The sequence below is a fragment of the Gavia stellata genome, chromosome 20, assembly GCF_030936135.1.
Source record: "Gavia stellata isolate bGavSte3 chromosome 20, bGavSte3.hap2, whole genome shotgun sequence".
NCBI lineage: Eukaryota > Metazoa > Chordata > Aves > Gaviiformes > Gaviidae > Gavia > Gavia stellata.
In genome coordinates, this window is record NC_082613.1 from 5,412,447 (window position 1) to 5,430,559 (window position 18,113).

At 39.9% G+C, this 18,113-nt stretch overlaps 1 protein-coding gene across 1 annotated transcript in view; it reads right to left on the reverse strand.

Moving 5' to 3' along the window:
* PHACTR3 (phosphatase and actin regulator 3) overlaps positions 1-18,113 on the reverse strand; it is a 112,817-nt gene that overhangs the window by 52,565 nt on the left and 42,139 nt on the right. Inside the window, exon 2 of the mRNA XM_059827436.1 lies at positions 619-780. Coding sequence (XP_059683419.1) covers positions 619-780 — 162 coding nt within the window. The remainder of the gene's footprint in view (positions 1-618; positions 781-18,113) is intronic.

Consider the following 18,113-nt stretch of genomic DNA (forward strand, 5'->3'; position numbering starts at 1 on the left):
TTCATGCTGTTTAATATGGCACATTGGAGCTGCCTCAGAAAGCAGTGTCCTTTACTGTGGCACTCCACAGGATATTGGAGCAAGTGGAGGGAATTGCACCATCCTATCTTAGGAAAAGGCAAGTGAGTTTGTCTCCTTTCTGATCTCCTGGGACATCCCTGGAGACTAGTGAGAGCATGCAGTGCTGTGTGCTGGGCTCCTTCACCACAGAGACAGCTGCTTGAGGGAAGGCATTTTACATGCTGTAGCTCCCTCCTGTCACTTTTCATAATGTTACTGTGACCTATATAATCTTGACCCCAAATAAAAGGGGTGATGATACTTGGGGCCATAAATGTAGCCTTTTTTGGAGAGGGGACAGCCCACGAAAAGCAATCTGTGTCGAGGCTTGTGCTTCACTCTCATATTTTGACCTTTTCTTCTAAATGTACTATATCGTATTATATAGGAAGTCAGCCTGTATGCGCTCTTTCTAGCCTTAAACATAATTAATCTCTAACATGCTGAAATCTCTGAATTAGGTTTAGATCAGGTCACCATTAGCATTTCCTATGTAAGCAAATTTCACCCAAGCTAAGCTTTGCTCTGTGCGGCATCACTCTGTTGTTCTCATCCTACCTGCAGATGTCTGCTTTAGCTTCTCATTTTTCTTTTTCCGCCACTTCCATGGTTTGAAGATCCTGCCCAGTGTTGCCAGTTTGCTGTTCCTCCTCACTGGCGGAGTTCGAATCCCTGAGACCAAGTAGTCAGAACGCATTGCAGGGGACTGCTCCATCTCATCTGAGAGGGGAAGAGAGGAAAGCCAGCTGTTAGACAAAAAGCTTCAGCATAGACTTAAAAAGGGGAGGCAAATGGAGGCTCACCAGCTAACAAGCATTCAGTCTAGTCACCGAGATAAGCAGTGCAAGACTTTGAAAGAAAGTCTCTGCATTGCTGGAGCCGGCGGCCAGGCTGAGGGATGCCAGCCAGAGAGGCGTCCACCCTCACTGTGCCAGCCCAGTGCTTCCTACCAGCTGCTCTCTTGACTCTGGTCTTGCAGAGTACCTGTCTGGATGCCAGATATTTCAGTATCTCCACTGCTGCTGTCCCTCATGGATTAATCAGGGCTATTGGGCCCATAGAGAGAGGGATGTGTTGAATTTGTACACCCTATGCTTTATTTCACCGCTTTCCTACCTTTGTCCATGCCTGGTACTCACCAAGGTAACGGTGTTACTCTCCCTCCCAAGGGCTGCATGTAACTGCATTACAGCCTTCTGAAATGTGGAGAGTTGAGAGCTCCCAATAGCTTTAATAGGAGCAGCAGAAATTTAACACATCTGTAAATCAGGCCCATGCGGCCTCCAGTTAATCACATAAATGTAATGTTCATTTAGAAAAATTTAGACCTTTATGAAAAGCTGAGAGGAAGTGTGAGAAAGCTCAGGTCCCTTCTGAATTCCCAGCTTCCAGTTCTGTTCTCAGGCCACAGGATATTGCTGCCTTTTAAATGAACTCTTTTCACATAAGCTAACACAGAACACACTGACTTATGTGAGCTAATGCAAATCTTTTATATAAGAATAGTTTGTTTGATATGTGCTACGTAAGTAAAATCCTAGAACCATTGTGCAAATTTATTCCTTGAGGAAGCTAAAGGGAAAATTCTTCCCCTTTTGTCCAGCCAAGCCACAGGAATTCAGAGATAATAATTCAGCTGGAAAAGCAATTTAGGTACTTTTAATATTTTGTCTTGAAAATACACTGTAAGTTTTGCTTATAGACAAGTCTTGCATGAAACAATACATACTGACTATTCACAGTTTAGTGCAGTGCTAGCCAGTACCATGAAAGCAGCACAGTTCCATAAATGGGATTATTGATGGCTTTACTGAGCTTTGTATTTGAGCACCAATACAGTGATTGTTAAAAGAGAAGTTGCCATCAGTCATCAGATGTATTACATGAATAAAAACTGAATGACAATTTGTATTTTTTTTCAACAATCAGTTATGTTTTAAATGAGCAATGTGGAGCTATGAACATATGCACATTTCCAAGTAATTTCTCTCTGGAACAACAACAACATTTATCATAAATTGCTTTATGACTGCAAGATAAAAACTATACAGCATCTTCTAGGCTTTAAGTTAACACGGTGAAAATGCTTAAATCACAGCACGGAGGTGGGGATTTCCAAGTAAACAGGAAGCAATTTTTGGAAGATTATTAAACACAGCAGGGGAATGAACACATTCCTCCTCTTCCATTTAATTTTGAAAATACTGGTAATAGAGATGAATCATTCAGTGGAAGCAAACTAAAAACTTGGCCATGTGAACTATCAGAGCAGAGAAAAGGCTGTAACAATTCCTGTTCCCCCACATTGTGCATGAGCAGTGAATTTCTCTTTTTATGTACTGAATTTAGAGCATCTTTTGTCTCATTCCACAGAGTTTATCTTGGGCTTTAATTTACAAGAGATTTAAAAAGTACATAAAAATATATTTTTGCCTTTGAAAGAATGGTGTGTACCCAAGGTGATATTTATGATTTACTGTTTGGAGGTCAATATTAAGTTGAGAGCAGGAATGAGCCTAGTACAGAAGGAAGGCAGTAGCCTACAGACCACAGCTGGAGTGGCAAGATATCATGCTCCTTTTCCTAATTGCGTATTGAAAAATGAGAAGTATTGCAGAAATAAGCTTTGAAGAAGTAGAGCTGCTCTTGGTCACAGAGATGGCAATGAGAATGGAAAATGGCAGAGTAGATCTGCTATTAATTTGCTATTATGATTACTTTAAAGCTGTAATAGAAACCTCAGAAAATAGCATTTGGCCGTTCCTTGTGACATCCCTTGAGTGGGAATGGAAACGTTCACAAAATTAGCTCATCTCAAAAGAGCTGTAGATCAGACTGTAAACCAGACCCTTGTCCCTGGTACAGTGGAGGACAGCCTTAGCTCAGCTGTCCCTGGTCCTTGCTTGTGAGACTGCACTGCTGCTCAAACACTTCCTACCATTCCAGGAATTTCTCAAGCATGTAAGTGAAGATTAAATAAGAAGCTGATTTAAAGCAAGACCTTGGCAAGTTACTGATCCTACTGCATTTCATTCAGGATGTAGGTGTCTGCAAAGTGGCTTAGGCATCATCCACATGTTTTGTTTAACACTGGTAGCATGAGATCATTTTACCTTTTTTGCCGGATAGCAGGGGATGTAGACAGAACCAGGAAGGCATTCAAACCCAAACCTGTGTGTCTCTAGCAATGTTTATTATCCCAGATATTTCCCTACGAAAGAGAATAGGGAGATATTGCAAAGGCACTAAGAATTCCCTAAGTGCCCTGTAGTGATCAGTGCTTCTGTAGTTTCTACCAGCCCTGTCAACTGCATTTCTTCCATCCCCTTCTGCCCTTTTGGTTGTGGAAATGTAAGGATTTTATGCCTTAGACTTTTGGTTACAGATGAAATAGAGATAGAAATCGAATGTCAAAGAGGGAATAGCAGCTAAAACAAATGCTCCAGTGGAGGTTTTCGTGGGCTTTTTAACTTTATTAATGCTTCTCATATGGTACAGACAGTTCTTAAGCAAATGGTTTTATCACCTGGTACATTCTCACCATATGCAGTTCCTACACTGTGCATTTGGAGAGATGGACACAAATAAAAATAGATAGAGACACAGTAAGACAGATGTCCTGAAGTCATAAATAACAAGGAAATGGTCTCACTGGCAATAAGAATCACAAGAAAGCCATTGGAGCTCCTCATTTCCAGTCAGTTCATTTTTTCTTGGTTGTGGGTTGGCTGCTTAGGAGATAAGAAGTTGACAGCACAAAAAGCAGTTCCCACGTACAGCAATGAATGCTGAAGGAGAAGGCGCACCTAAATATCAGCCAGTTCCTGCAGCCGACAAGCTGCCAAGACTTGCCAACCCTCCAACCACTCTGTAAAATATTCAGCACATTTTTTAATCTGCAGTCAATATTTTAATTATGCTAACTGTTCTGTGGAATAATGCGGTTATTTCTCCCAGAGCCTGATAGCCTGGGGCCAGGCCATGCAATTACATAGAGGATGTCTGCAAAATATAAACAGCCGAGAGCCAAATCAAGACTCTCCATATCAGCAGGGAGAAATGAGCAACAGCTTAACTAGCTGTGTAATGTAGAAGGATGAGGGACAGTCATTATACAGGGTCAAGTGAGCACAAGCTTAACCCACAGAACAGCAGCTTTAATTACACCCAACACAGGGAGGCCAGGCTCTGCTTGACCATCACTGCTGAGACAGACCGACTGGTCGCACACTGTCCCACAAGGAGACAGTCACCAGCCCTGTGGGGCCAGAGCATTTTGCTCTGACTGAAGCTTGTTGGCTGTTTATATCAAAATTACCTTCAAGTCCCTGCTGTACCCTACTAAAGGCAAAGGCTTCTGTGCTGGAGCTCCGGATCCAAAACAAACCCCTCATATATCACACAGTTGTCATCTGCTCTGTGTCTGTCAGAGGGGTGGAAATGAATGTGGCTGTGCCCCTGCTGATGATGCGGGGCAAGTGCTTCTTACAGTGCTAGCTGGGGTAATTTCTAGAGCTCCTAACAGTGGTCAAGAGTGTGAAGGAACTGATGTCTCAGACATCTCAAATCAGATGAGGGGAGAGGTTCTGACCTGATGGGTATTGCTCTGCAGTACTGCTCTGGGCTGCAGAATAAACCAGGCAACAGAGAAGAAGAAAACAAACCATAATATTCATTATATTTGGCTGCAGGGTCTGACCCCTCAGAAAGTCTGAGCATCTGCAGCTTCTGTTTACATCAGCAGCAGTTGTGTTTGATCAGTGTTTCTGAAAAATGCCCCATTGCTTGCTTCCTTAAAATATTGTGGTGACATAAATAGACTACTTTCCCTGTTAGTCCCTTCTCTGTAGGAATTGTGCATGGATCGTGCAGTTTTTCTGCACATTGAAGCTTTCCTGTTTTCAGATGTCAAGTCCTGACTCCATCCCATCCAGCCTCCCACAGAAGTGAGGCAAGTTTGCTGGCAGTACTGTGAAGTTTGTGTCCTGGATGTGTGATGGAAGAGTGCCTTAAGCCTGCATATAGCCTTCACTTGTACAGCAGATGTTTTTGGTGCTGAAATGATCATGTCTGGTCATGTCTGGGTGATAACAATGTTGAGAAATTGAGCATTGGGTTCAGTCAGTTGGGTCTATCTTCTTGGGTTTTTCATGATAAGCCAAAAAGTCTGTAGCTTGATGCCTGGGTTGCTGATTATAGCACCTGCAGGCTGCACTCCGCAGGCTGATGTGTGGCAGTTGGAAACATCAGGAATGCAGAGCCAAGTTATACTGACCTTGCCATGGAGAGAGGCTGCAAGAGACTCGGGATGCCCTCTTGTGAATACGCAAATTGCAGCAAGAAGTTTATGGGAAGATGAAGTATGCTGAATTTTAATGTGCTGGGAATTTTGGTAACTTAAATTCATGGTAATGGAACTTGTGCCTTGCTAAATCCTCTGTGTACACTGATAGGAGGACCACTGAAAAATCTGCAACCTGCAGGCAGTTTAAAAATATCACAGCAGACAAGAGCTGCAGGCAAATTTCTAAGGCAGGCGTGCTCTGTTTTCTGATGAATTAGTTTGTAATGCAGCTCTGCATGTTTTCCCCTTTATTGTCATTGCGTCTGTCTTTGCAACTCAGATACAGAGTTAAAAAAGGAAAAAAGGTTCCCTTTGGTCCACTCACAGAGGGTAGAGAGAGTGAGTGGAATCAAAATGACCTTTTTGGCTTTTGGGATAGAGGTGCCTTTACCACTACTAACTTTCAGTGCTGCCTAGAATTAGTCTCTACCTCTAAAAAGGGTGTTAATGAGGATGTCACAGGGAGAGCTGAGCTTTTAAAGGGTTCTTGTCTACTACTGGTCAGTCCCGAATCATGCAAGCCAGACATTTGTGAGGTTAGGCATGAAACAGCACTTCTCTACTAAGGGTGCTCTATACAGAGGGTACTTTTTATCTAGTGAGAGAAACCTGAAGGGGAAAGAATGCAGAAAGGTTGTCTTGGTTTTAAAGGACTATCCTGAGCTTTGAGAAAGAGAATTAGCAGCAGGAACAAACCTCTTTTTTCCTTAGTTTAGCATCCTAAAAGAGGAAGAACCCATCACAATGATTGAATCTGCAGGATAGGGGTAAATTTTTTGTGTCTAGGAGCCTTTGAACACTTCTGTTATGTTCCAGAGAAGCAGAATTCAAACTGAAGAGCTCTTTTATTGCACTAGTTAGATGTTTCCTGTGATGGAGCTCTTCCCTGTTCTAAAAATGTTTTCTGTCACCTGCATTTATGCAGACATGCTCTCTTTCTTGACTCTTTGAAGGAAAACTGCAGTGGAATGTTCCAGTTTGAAGTTTCCATTTCAGTTTTTTGAACATACTGAATTTTGATTTTTCCAATTTTGAATGACTGTTAGAAATTAGAAAATAAAATTAGAAATGAGAAAAAAGCTTTTGATGAACCTGAAATTTATTTAATTTTTGAAGGACTTCGTATTTGAAGCTGTGAATGTTTCAGTATTGTTTTGGGTTGGTTTGGAAAAATTTACACAGAATCTTTTGTAAAACAGAAAACTTAGTTCCTAAAGCTCAGTTATTTAGAAAAGGCAAGGTACCTGTAGTACATTATTGAATGTAATCATAAGCTAATTTTGGATGCACAGCTGCTGACATAACATAGATTGTTGCTCTGACACATCATATTTGTTAAATCAGAAAAATATTGAAACAAAGTAGGGGAAATTACAGGATTGAGGTGCAAATTCAGGCATTTACCTATCCAAATTTTTAGGTTTTTTATGGCCAACAGTGTAGGTAAACATGGCTTGAATTCTTATCTCTCTGTTCTCAAAATTGTAATCCTTTATGTTCATGATTTCCCGCCTTGGAGTTCATCTCACCCAATAGTTTAATCCCATAAGGAAGCAGATGGATAGTGGGCCAAGTTCATCCACATGATAACTACGTCATTCATCGAGTTACCTTGGGGGGAAAATCTGGCATAGTAAATTTGTGCAGACTTCAGACTAATGGAGATAACGTGAAGACAGGGTGAAAATACTAAGATAAATAGAAGAATGACAAAGGGGAATAGAGTTCTTTATGAGCACCATGCGCAAAACAGCTCTGGGTTCAGCTTCCACTGAGTACAGGCTGTTCTTGTGCTGTATCACCTTTCTTTTAGCCAGGTGGAATGAATCCTGATTAGGTTTTTATACTTCCCTGCATGAAAATGGAAGTTACTGTGCTTTTCTTTCTACCCTTCATGTGGTGCCCAGAGTCTGAGCTTCCATTTTCACTTCATACTCAAATGTTTGCCATGTATCCTGTTCTATAATTTCCACTGCTCTTTAGTATGTAAGATTATGATTTAACATTTTTCTTTAATTGAAGGAGGAAAAAACCACCCAAAACATAATTTGTGGGTGGTAGAAGGGGGCTGTGCTTGCCAAGGAAGTTTATTTCCATTCTGTCATGCTGAGCCTCCTTTCAAAGTATTTGGATTTTAAAACGAGCTTTAGCTGAAATGAACGGGGAAACAGATTATACTTATCAAAGGAAAGAGAGCAGGGAAGTGGCAACTCCAGCTAAATCTCTTAGATAAAAATACACTTTATATGCTTGAGATTTGTGGTTTCCTCCAGAAAATGTTCCTTCGGGAAGCTGACATATCACCTAACAGCATTACCGCCATATGAGCCAAGGTGCAAAGAAATTAATCAGGAACCCTTCACGCTTTTGGATCATTGTGTCAAGTCCCAATAGCACTTCCTGTGATTTACAATGCACAGTGTGACATTAGCAATTCATTAACAAAATAAGTTTTTCAGTGTTTGCATGAAGGAACCCACACCAAGCTTTACCTGGATAAGGAAGAACTAAATAACAGTAAGAAAATGAGACAAATGAAGGATTGCTGTATAATCACAGTTAATTCAGTTACCTGAGCCTGTACAATATCTTCTTTTGAGAGGGGAAACTTGACATTTGCATGCCTCACACCTAGTGAGAGCTTGCTCAGGCAGCAGACAGAGCAGCATCTCCTGAGACTCACAGAAAATCTATTCAAATAAAGTCAAATGAGCAGTGCCTCTGCAGAGGGCCAAGAGCCAGACTGTACACCAAGCCTTGTCCATCCTGCATCTGCAGAGGGTTTTGTACCACACAGGTGTTACAAATTCCCAGGACTGGGCAGTTTCCCCAAGCCTCTTGGAGAGATGCTGCTCTGCGAAACAAAGGGAGGCCAAGCCCAGGAAGTACAGGAATGGATTGAATTAGGCTTAGTAGTAGTAAAGCTGTTGTCTGCACTGCAGGACCAGTGTTTCATCACCTGCAGTTGTTTAATTAGCTGTAGCTTTGCTGCAAACCTGTTGAAAGGATGTTTTTTATAGCTTCCTCAGGGAGTCTGCAGGCTGAAACACACCCTGTGCTGTCTCCAAGAGGCACCTTCAAATCCATTTCACTGCAGCTTATCCCTGATAGCAGTTACATTTAGAGGGACATGTAACACCCAGGGAAGTCATCAGTGTAAGAGCACCATCCTTGCGAACAGGGAACTATGCATTGCTTTTTTTCTGAGATTCATACCCCAGAATTGACCTATTTAGAGTTTCTTCTGTTTATCGGAGTCTATGTCTATCAAACATACCATCAGCTCTCACTTTATATCCATCCCAAACTTGTATATTAGAGAAATAACCTAATCCTCATGTCCTATGCACTTTTATGCCTTTGTAATTTAATGTGTAATTTCCTTCTTCCCTTGAACATACCACAGCTCTCTGTTGGTGCTCTGTCACTGTTCAATGCCACTACTGCAGATAGAAAACATTCTTTCTGCTTTGTGAAATGCAAGAGCATCTGCCTTTTCCCCCCTTTATCACTCCTGCTGCTTTGCACTTTCACTTTCCTTACAGCCATTGGCAACAAATACACATTAGTCAACAGTCTCTGGTGCATACTCCAGGCCTGCTATACAGAAAAGTACAGAGATTTGGAAGAAGAAATACTTAGACAACAAAAATATGACATAAACCAGAACAGCTACAGAGACAGGTAGATTGAAAACAGGCACAGTGACTGGATTCAACTTTTGTCTAAAGGTTATGCATCCAATTTGGCTCCTTGTAAAACTGTTATAAAGCTGCCAGTGATTTCTACATTTGGTTGGTATGTAAATTCTGATTAAACCCTTCTTAGGAGGTCATATCACCTGAACGAATGGTTAAATACTTTCTAGAGATGGCTTGGTCTGCTGCACATAACATTCTGTAAATATGAGACACATGTAGGAAATACTTCAATGGGGGTATTGTTTTTAAAGATCCATTTGTCCCACTTTCTACTGGTATTTTCCAAAGAGGCAATTATACTAAATACTCAGAAGTCTTCAAAAGATAGCAAGGTACCACAAACCCTCTGTTGTCCTCAGCATACTTGAAAAGATACACACATATGTGCATACACACAGAGCAGGAGGTGACAGTACAAAGTCCCCATGGGCAATGGCACTTCTCACCTGTTAAATCTTGTGTTAAAGTTAACATTACCTGCTCCTTACCATGGCACTATCTCAAGGCTCAGATAAGGGCCTTAAGGCACTGATCTAACAAAACTGCAACATGCTTAACTGTAGAGAACTGAGTATCTTTAAAAATGAATGAGTTCCTGGGAGGTCCATACTCCAAAAATTGAGATTCTGCTTCCAAATAGATGGGCTCTGGGTAACAATCTTTGAAGTGCTAATAGAGCAATATGCCTTCTAAAATGAAATTCTTTGCTGGTCAAGGGCCAAGAGAAATAATTGTTTATCAAATTTACTGTAGTGATTATCACTGTTTGTCTGAAACAAGACAGCAATATATTCCTAGTGGGAATGGCAGAATCTTCAGGGCAAGGAATGAGTATGGAAATTACTCAAAATATATAAAGCTGTATCCTCTGCAGCTCTTGGAATTACTCCATTCCAGGTTGTTTTCTTCTTGTATTATAGGAGCTAGGAAAAATAAACTACTGCGTTGTAATCCTTGCCCTGTGTAAGAAATAGAAGAATAGAGAGATAATGCCCCACATGGCAACAACAAAATGAGAATTTGGCAGGAAAACAGCGATCTCTGTCCATTAACTCTCTGTGTCACCCAGCAGCCAAGCAGGGAGAACAACTATGAAAGTAACTGCTATTCCTTTAGCTAATGTAATATATTGTCTGTGTCTACATTAGCAAGTAATGCAGCCCATTAGAAGTGGGTCTGTGAACAGCTGGTGCTGAGGACTCAACATATTCTGGCATGCATTTGTTAAGTAGTGTGATCAACTCTAACTTGACAGAGAATGAGCTCTTTCCTTACAAAGTGCAAAGGAAACGAGTCGTCTTTAAAACAAAAATGCCAACCAAACTAAACAACCATCCTTCCAAAAATGAACTAAAAATTCCTGTATTTTCTTTCCAGAGGAAGGATAAAGATCATTATTTCTTTTACTGAATTATGAGATTCAAAAGTCCCTAAACACACATGCAAATTCCTATGAGTTGTTGGTACTGCAAGTCACTAACTGTCATCAAGACTTTGGCTCTTAAGTGTTTGGTAAAGTAAAAATTCCCTTGTATTGTGTTCTAGCCCGTATTACACCTTATCTGAAATGTCCATATACAACACTTGTCTGTTATATATCCCTGTGTCCAGAATGGCATAGATCTTCCTAGAGCCCTTCAGCAAGACATTTTAGCATCAATGAAATTGCTATGCATGAATTAACAAAATAGATATAATGACAATTTCAAACTTGCTAGAATGATGCTATGGTTGTGACAGAAAAAGCAAATTTACTCTAATGCACAGATGGATGAGTTTCTTTTAGCTTGTTCTTTTCTAAAGTTTATAGTGCGCTGAATTTGGTGGAGAAAGGGCTTTGCATTTAAACCAGAGTTCTACTGATTTCATTAGTTGGAGTGAGTCTTTATGCAGTTCAGTGCAAGAACTGAGTTTTGTATTAATTTCTGACTTCATAAAATGTTCTTTCCACACAAGCTAGCCAATTGTTGCTAAAAACAAGTCAGAAAATGCATCATAATAATTTCTTGAAATGGCTACATTTGAAAGAAGGGGAGAGAAGTGTCTTAAATACCATTTTAATATTCATGTTCCTTTCAAGGAGAAACTTTGTGGGCTAGTGAGGTTGTACTGCTTACAACTGCAAAGGTCACATAATAAACCTCAACAATATGTTTGCAGATGGTTACTCTCTCTAGAAATATTAGGCAATAGTAGGTACAAGTGTGATGTTTAATGACTACAGTGCTTACAGCATCTTGGAAAGAGCTACCTTAAACTGAAATAAACAGAGGAGGAAGGAGGTAGCATACAAACATATTCAAAGCAGGTACAAAGAATGCCATGAGCTAAACTAAAATGTGAATGATAACTGCTGAGAAATGGCTTTTTTGATATTTTAAAAGTCTACTAGCAGCATTTGCATTTAAAAGTCTATAGCAGCATTGGTAAAGGTTGCCCACATCTGCCTTTAAGTGCCTGGAAGGTTTCCATAAGTGTCACCATGTGGCTAATGCGTCAGGCATTGTCCTGCTCACCCTAGATCAGCCTGCAGATGAAACAGGAGAGGCTGTAGCAATTCTTGAGTTGCACAAGATTTTCCTACTAATAAATTTTCCTGTGGCTTTGTCAAGGCAACTTAGTGGTCGGGGTCAGTCTGGTGGATGTGGAGCAGCTTAAATCTGCCTTGGTATAACGAACCCTCTCTGTACTGTGTTTCACATACATACAGAAGTTGCTGATCAAAATCCTGTTCTGCACATTTTGTGTGAACAGGTAAGATTGCCCTGGTTCTACATTTACAGACTTAATTTATAATGTAATGGTGTAAAAAAAAATTTTTTAAATTATGAGATTCTACAATATTGAGGAGTGTCTAGGGACCACATGATTATACTTCTATTCTACTGGTCAGTGCAAAAGAACAAAAAATAACTACTGTTTTCAAAATTAAAAGCACGTCAGGAGGCTCTGTGTTTGTAGAGATAAGTTTTGTTAATTTTACTGGCAACAGGTTTTAAATTGACATTTTTTTTAAGACTAACAATCCCAGATAGTTCTTTGGTCTCCAGCTCTTGATTTTCATTTGGGTCATGTTTTTGGGAAGGAATCATCTAATGAATGTTTTTCTAACATTTGCCTTTCATCAGCAAGAATATTTGGACTTTTTCCTCTTGTTTCCTCCTCTTTTTTTATTTAATTTTTATTTTATTATTTTTTACTCAAAATGGATCTGTGACAAAACTTTCATTTTAAAACTGCCATAGAATGTGAACTGAATTTCTATTTCAATGCATGAGGTTTTTGTTAAACAAGTAAATAATAATCTTGTTCATTTCAACCATATTCTGGGACTGTTTTTATAAGTCTCACAAAACCCAAATAGCATGGAAGGAAAACCAGCATGGAATATTTTTACCCTGTCTGACCTAAATTTATGTATTTTTTAGTTCTTCCAAGAGAAAGAGAAGTGGAATAACTACTCCCTCTTCTCAGTTTCTTTTCAGCTTTCATATTTTAACTGTGTTCTCCGCTGCTTGCATGAGTCATGGAGAGCTGGAAACAAGACCCCCACACACAACATTATAATAACTGCTTCTTCATGAGGAGGCCTATGTGTGTTTTGGGGGATACCACTAAAAAGCCGCAAAAATCTCCTGAAAGCTTCTTTGTGCCAGAAACCTACTAATAGAGGAAGTATCTTAGCTGCAAAAACTGATTACTTACGAGTGTAATGAAAACTAAGATATTTAAAGATTTCCGTATCACTCTGTCTTGAAATTTATGCCATTGTTCTTCAGGATTTGCAGAGATTTGAAACTGCTGTTGACTTTGTAGATTGTCTTGTGTAATGATGGTATTGAATTTCACTGGTCTAGGCACAATTTGGATTTGATCCTGTGATGTTCCAAGAAACTCTAAAATCCGCAGGCTTTTATAACTGGAAGGGTGTTCAGAGCTTGCCAGGCTGATCCATGCTATTCTAAACTGACATGTTCATCATTGCCTGCTCCCTCCTATACAGTGTAAGGTATATCCAAACTAAATCTCTGTTTGAAGCTACCTATAATATTATATTTAGAAACAACAGGGGAAGCTCATGGAGGAAAACCATTCTTCATTCTGAAATCCCGTAACCTTGTTTAGAATAAGCCAGATCTCTCATACTTTGGCTCATGTCTAGACTGAGCAGAGCATATCAAACAAGGTCAAGGATCTTGTGCAGTAAGAGAGGAAAAAGAAAGAAAGGTCAACTAACTCAAGCATAAGCCAAATGCATTGGCAGGTCAAATGCATTCATACAGGAAACATAACAGTAAAAAATGTTGTGAAACACATTAGCAGAGGATAGTGGTATCAAATGTGCCTGTCAGCTCTATTGCATTTATAGGCATGTGTTATTATGCCTTATACTGCCCTGTTTCAGTCATGTTGGCTTGAGCTTATCTGCCTGTAACATAGAGCTTCAGTCCTAAATTCCTGAACATAAGGTCAGACAAGGAGTTTGTCACACTGAAATTACATCTCCCCATGAGACACTATTCCTTTCTCACTGGGCTGCCCTTCCTCTTCTCTATATACTTTCTGCTTTTACACCCAACTCTGTTTTTCGCTATCATTTCACCATCTGTACAGATCTGACTACTTATCCTGCAGGCAGCCTTCTCTTCCTGCTCAGTACAGTTTACTGATCCTCTGGACAATAACAGTCTGACTTTAATCAAGACCGTGCAGGAAAAGCCTTTCTTCTCAGAGAAAGCTTTTAGTCATTACAAGTATTCAGGATTGGTTTACCACATTGGGTAATGAAGCAGAGCTAAAAATACCATATGTTCCTTTGACATTGCCCATTCATTACAATAAATGACTGAAATTTCTGTGACTGCAGAACAAAACATGTTTTATGTTTTTGCTTTTAAGTGAAGTTGTGTATAAAGCTTTTTCCCACTTGGAATATCCTCTTAGTGTTTTACATAAGAGGATAACAAAGTTTATTTGGAAAATGCAGAGAAGCCTACGGCTTGTTTTCCTCTCATTTTCTTAAATGAATGAGGAGAGATCTTAGAATGTGAGATCACAGAAGTGTAACTGGCCAAATTTTCTCCATTATGAGAAAATATAGTGAGGAAATCTGTCGAGACTGCCCTTCAGAACATCACCTCTTATTGGCAATTCACTGCACTGGATATGCAGAAGTCCTTTCAATCATCTTCAAGCCTCCTATACAATCTGTGTAAGTCTGTTTCAACAACTGAGACAAGATTATCAAAGCATGAGAAAGAACTGACACATAGGACCAGATTGTTTGAAGATGTTTATTTTAAGCCATTTCACATAGTCTCATTCACTATTTTTGTTTTTTTTTTAAACCAGAGAGAGAGAAATTTTTTTCTCCAGCAATTAAAACTCTGAAGGCGGACGCTCTTGCCTGCACAATAAAAGAACTTACAATATTTTAAAAAGAATTTTAAAAAAACCATAAAAAACTCAACTAATTTCTTCCTTTCAAGAGCTGAAATGATCAAATGCTATTAATAGAAGATTCTTTCTCTGTGGAAAATTTATTCTTCTATTTAAAGCTACCGGGGAAAAGCTTGAAAGAACAAAAATTATGATTCTGACATCTGGCTATCAGTATAGCCTTTGGATGATGAGTTCAGACAGTGGCTCTAAAATAAATACGTTTATATGGAAATAAGGCAGAATGATAGACAAAACATCCTTTCTCCACACAGTTGCATGCAGTGGCTGCATGCTTGCTAGAAGCCCACCTAGCTTGTCCCTTAGTGCTGAGGGAAGTAAATTTGAGGATATCAGATTGACAGCACTGAAAAATACAGATTTTTCTTCATGCACAGAAACAGGCACAGCTAATGAAGCAGCGTAACTTCCCCACGCTGCTGACCTAAATGGCCTATGATTAGCAGAGCAGGCGTTAGTCAGTCCCCGTGATCTTCCTGCAGAGGTATGAAATTGATACTAGCTCTGATGGCATTTTGTGTGGGTACAGGACTAAGAATTCCTGTCACAATAAATCAGCAAACTGAATACCTCCCCAGGAGTTTAAAGAGGACATTTTATACTGAATAGCTTATATCCTGCTTCCAGGCACCTGATCGATTAGGCTTTACTTCTTTGAGATGTGCTGGCACTCGGTGATTTTGTTCACTTGCTGACCACAAGGCCCAGGTGTCATTCTAGCAATTTACTCCAGAGTTATGAGAGTTATGTGTCTTGAGCATTCCTGGTGGGATCACTCAGAGATCAGATTTGCAAAAACACATGGGTATGTTACTCAAAACATGCGATTCACAATAAAACCACCAGAACAGGATGCTTAAAGCTGAAAATAAAACACATCTTATGATTTTGTTCTTTCTTTTGTTTAATAATGAAACGGAAAGGAGGTATTTGTAAAATGTACAGTGAAGCATTGTGCTAGAGATCTCCGAGTAACTCAAACAAGCCAGGGTGCTTAAATATCACTGCAGCATTTGTACAGCTATGAGCTCTAAAACAGAGAGCTAAGAAGCACTGTCAGTTAGCAGGGTGCTGGATGGAGGGAGTTACGTATTTCCATGATCCGTGCATGGCGTTGAATTAGATACAGCAGCTCAGATTCCCTAACACAGCTTCTCTTCCACGTGGTAGATAAATCCTTAGAAGATACAGACATGAACAAGTAGGCCTTCGTTTACAAAGTCTTGGGCTGGTATCCAATAAATATCGTTTTAGAGCCTTTAGTATGAAATCAAAACTATCATGGTCCCAATGATACAAAGTGCAGATCCGGTAAAAATTCATTCTGCCCTCTCAAATGTGTTCAAAAAATGTTTATCAGTCAACTTTGTTCTTTCAAGCTTTTTGCTGGATCAGGTATCATTTGTCTGCGCCACTTGCACTTTATGCCATATCAAGCATTGTCTGTCTTCCCACAGTTGGCATCAATCTGGCATAAAAGCACAGAGCTGGCATAAACTGTATCACAGCTCTGGCTGATTTGACAGACGTATGATCGTTTGCCCATGCCTGATCTGGATGAAACCTGTACTGCTGTTAAAAACAATCGTGCACAGATCTGGTGTTAACATCAGCCTCTCATACGATGGCAGAGCCTGTCGGTGCCAGAAAGTGATGTGAAACTAATGGAACATCTCCTTCTGCCGCCCTAGCACAGAGGTCTGGGTGGCAAGAAGCAAAATGAGACATCACATGGTGGCTCTAGCCTCTGTACAGATCACTTCCACTCAGTCCCCTCAACTTTCAACAGCAGCTTACATGCTACACGAGCAGCAAGGAGAGTATTTTCACAGGGCAAGAGCCTATGCTGTGCAGCTGCATCCAGCAAGGCAGCAGGGTGATGCAGAACAGCTCCATTTTCAGAGCAAAATAGACCACCCTTTTCTTTAGGTTTGCTTTTCTTTGGTTTTGGCTTTGGTCTTTTTGCTTATGCAGTACAAATACATGCATGCTCCACCCTCCCCAAATTCGGTAGATATTCTATAGTGTGTCTGTATCTACATAGTATATCTGTACAGTATGTATGTATGCATGCAATATTATACATTATATTACTTAATTACATATTAAAAAAACTACCAAAAAAATCAAGAAGTCTGCTGGTAATATGGATTTGATTATAGAATAGCTACCTCTCATGTAGGTCAGAGTGAGAGAGGGTTTGGGAGCTTGATTTTAGGGTGGCATAGTCAGCATCAGAGATCTTCGAAATCCAACTAAGCTACTTAGCAGATGTGCCCTAGCAGAACCCCGTGCAAAGTTTGACTGGCTCACCCATACTGTTTCTAACCCATTCTTAATAATGCACCTAATTCATCCTAGTAGCATGTATGATGACTTCAAATAAAACAAGATAAGGCACAAGTTAGAAGTTAAATTTTGGCATCTATTACAGTGCCATCTTGAATGTTCATATTTGTAACACTTGAGTGCCTAAATGTACAGTGAAAGGATTGTGAACAGAGTTGAACTGCAGTTCTCATTAAAGGGTTCTTTAGCTCTCTTCACCTCTCCTGCTATTTTTTTCCTTGAGTTGTTTCCTCTGATTTTTTTTGTTTCCCCCCCTTTTTTTTTTTCCCACCTGGAGTTGGCAGAAGGGCAAGGGGAGAAGAGCAGTGCTACTTATTATTTAGTCAACATTAAAAGTGAAAAGCTTTGACAGTTAAGCATCTCCCAAACCAAAACTGGCGAAGCCAGCTGAAAAAAAAACCCCAAATGTTTCTGTTTCAAATTGCGAGCCTTTCTTATATGTTGAAAATGTTCCAGGGTGGCTGCAGGGTACACTGAGCCTGCTAAAGGCAGGTTTAACTTATGTTTTGACCATTTAAGAAGGAAAACAACTCTCTTCCTCCACGATGCACTTTGGCACTCAGCAAATAAATTTTACCATGGCAACTGTAAAGCCACTTGAGACATACAAACTCTTCAGTAAAGTGGTCCTCGGCATCTTGTTCTACAAACTAACCTGGATACTCTATGGTCATTAGAAATGACAAAAAACCCACATGAAATAGCTTAGTATCATGTATTAGTATCATGTTTTCCAATTGTTATGTTAACATAACAGCTGAGTCTTACATAATACTTTTTTGTAAGTATATATACCCAAGTGCTTTACAAAGGAGGAAAGCTACAACACAATGTGTAGTGTGACATGTCTCAGGTTGAACCAGTGTTGGAAAGAGAACATTCCCCTCTGAATATTGGCCCAGCACTCTGCCTTTTAGCTTCTTTAGCTAAATCGTGCAGCCCAGCAAATTCTGACTGCAGTCACAGGCCAAGGAAGTTCCACAGAGTTGCCCGGTGGCATGATATATCTTATCTTGCTATAAATAGGAAAAAATTCAGAAGCTGTGAGGTCAGTACTATCTGGAGTGAGTGCAAGCTGAAGGTGCACAAATGGATAATGTACCTGGTTTTTTAAACAGGAATGAATGGTGTGTAGAATGACTGCATTAAGAGTTGCAGAAAAATATTTTCAGTGATTGTAGTGTGCAGCTGTACATGAA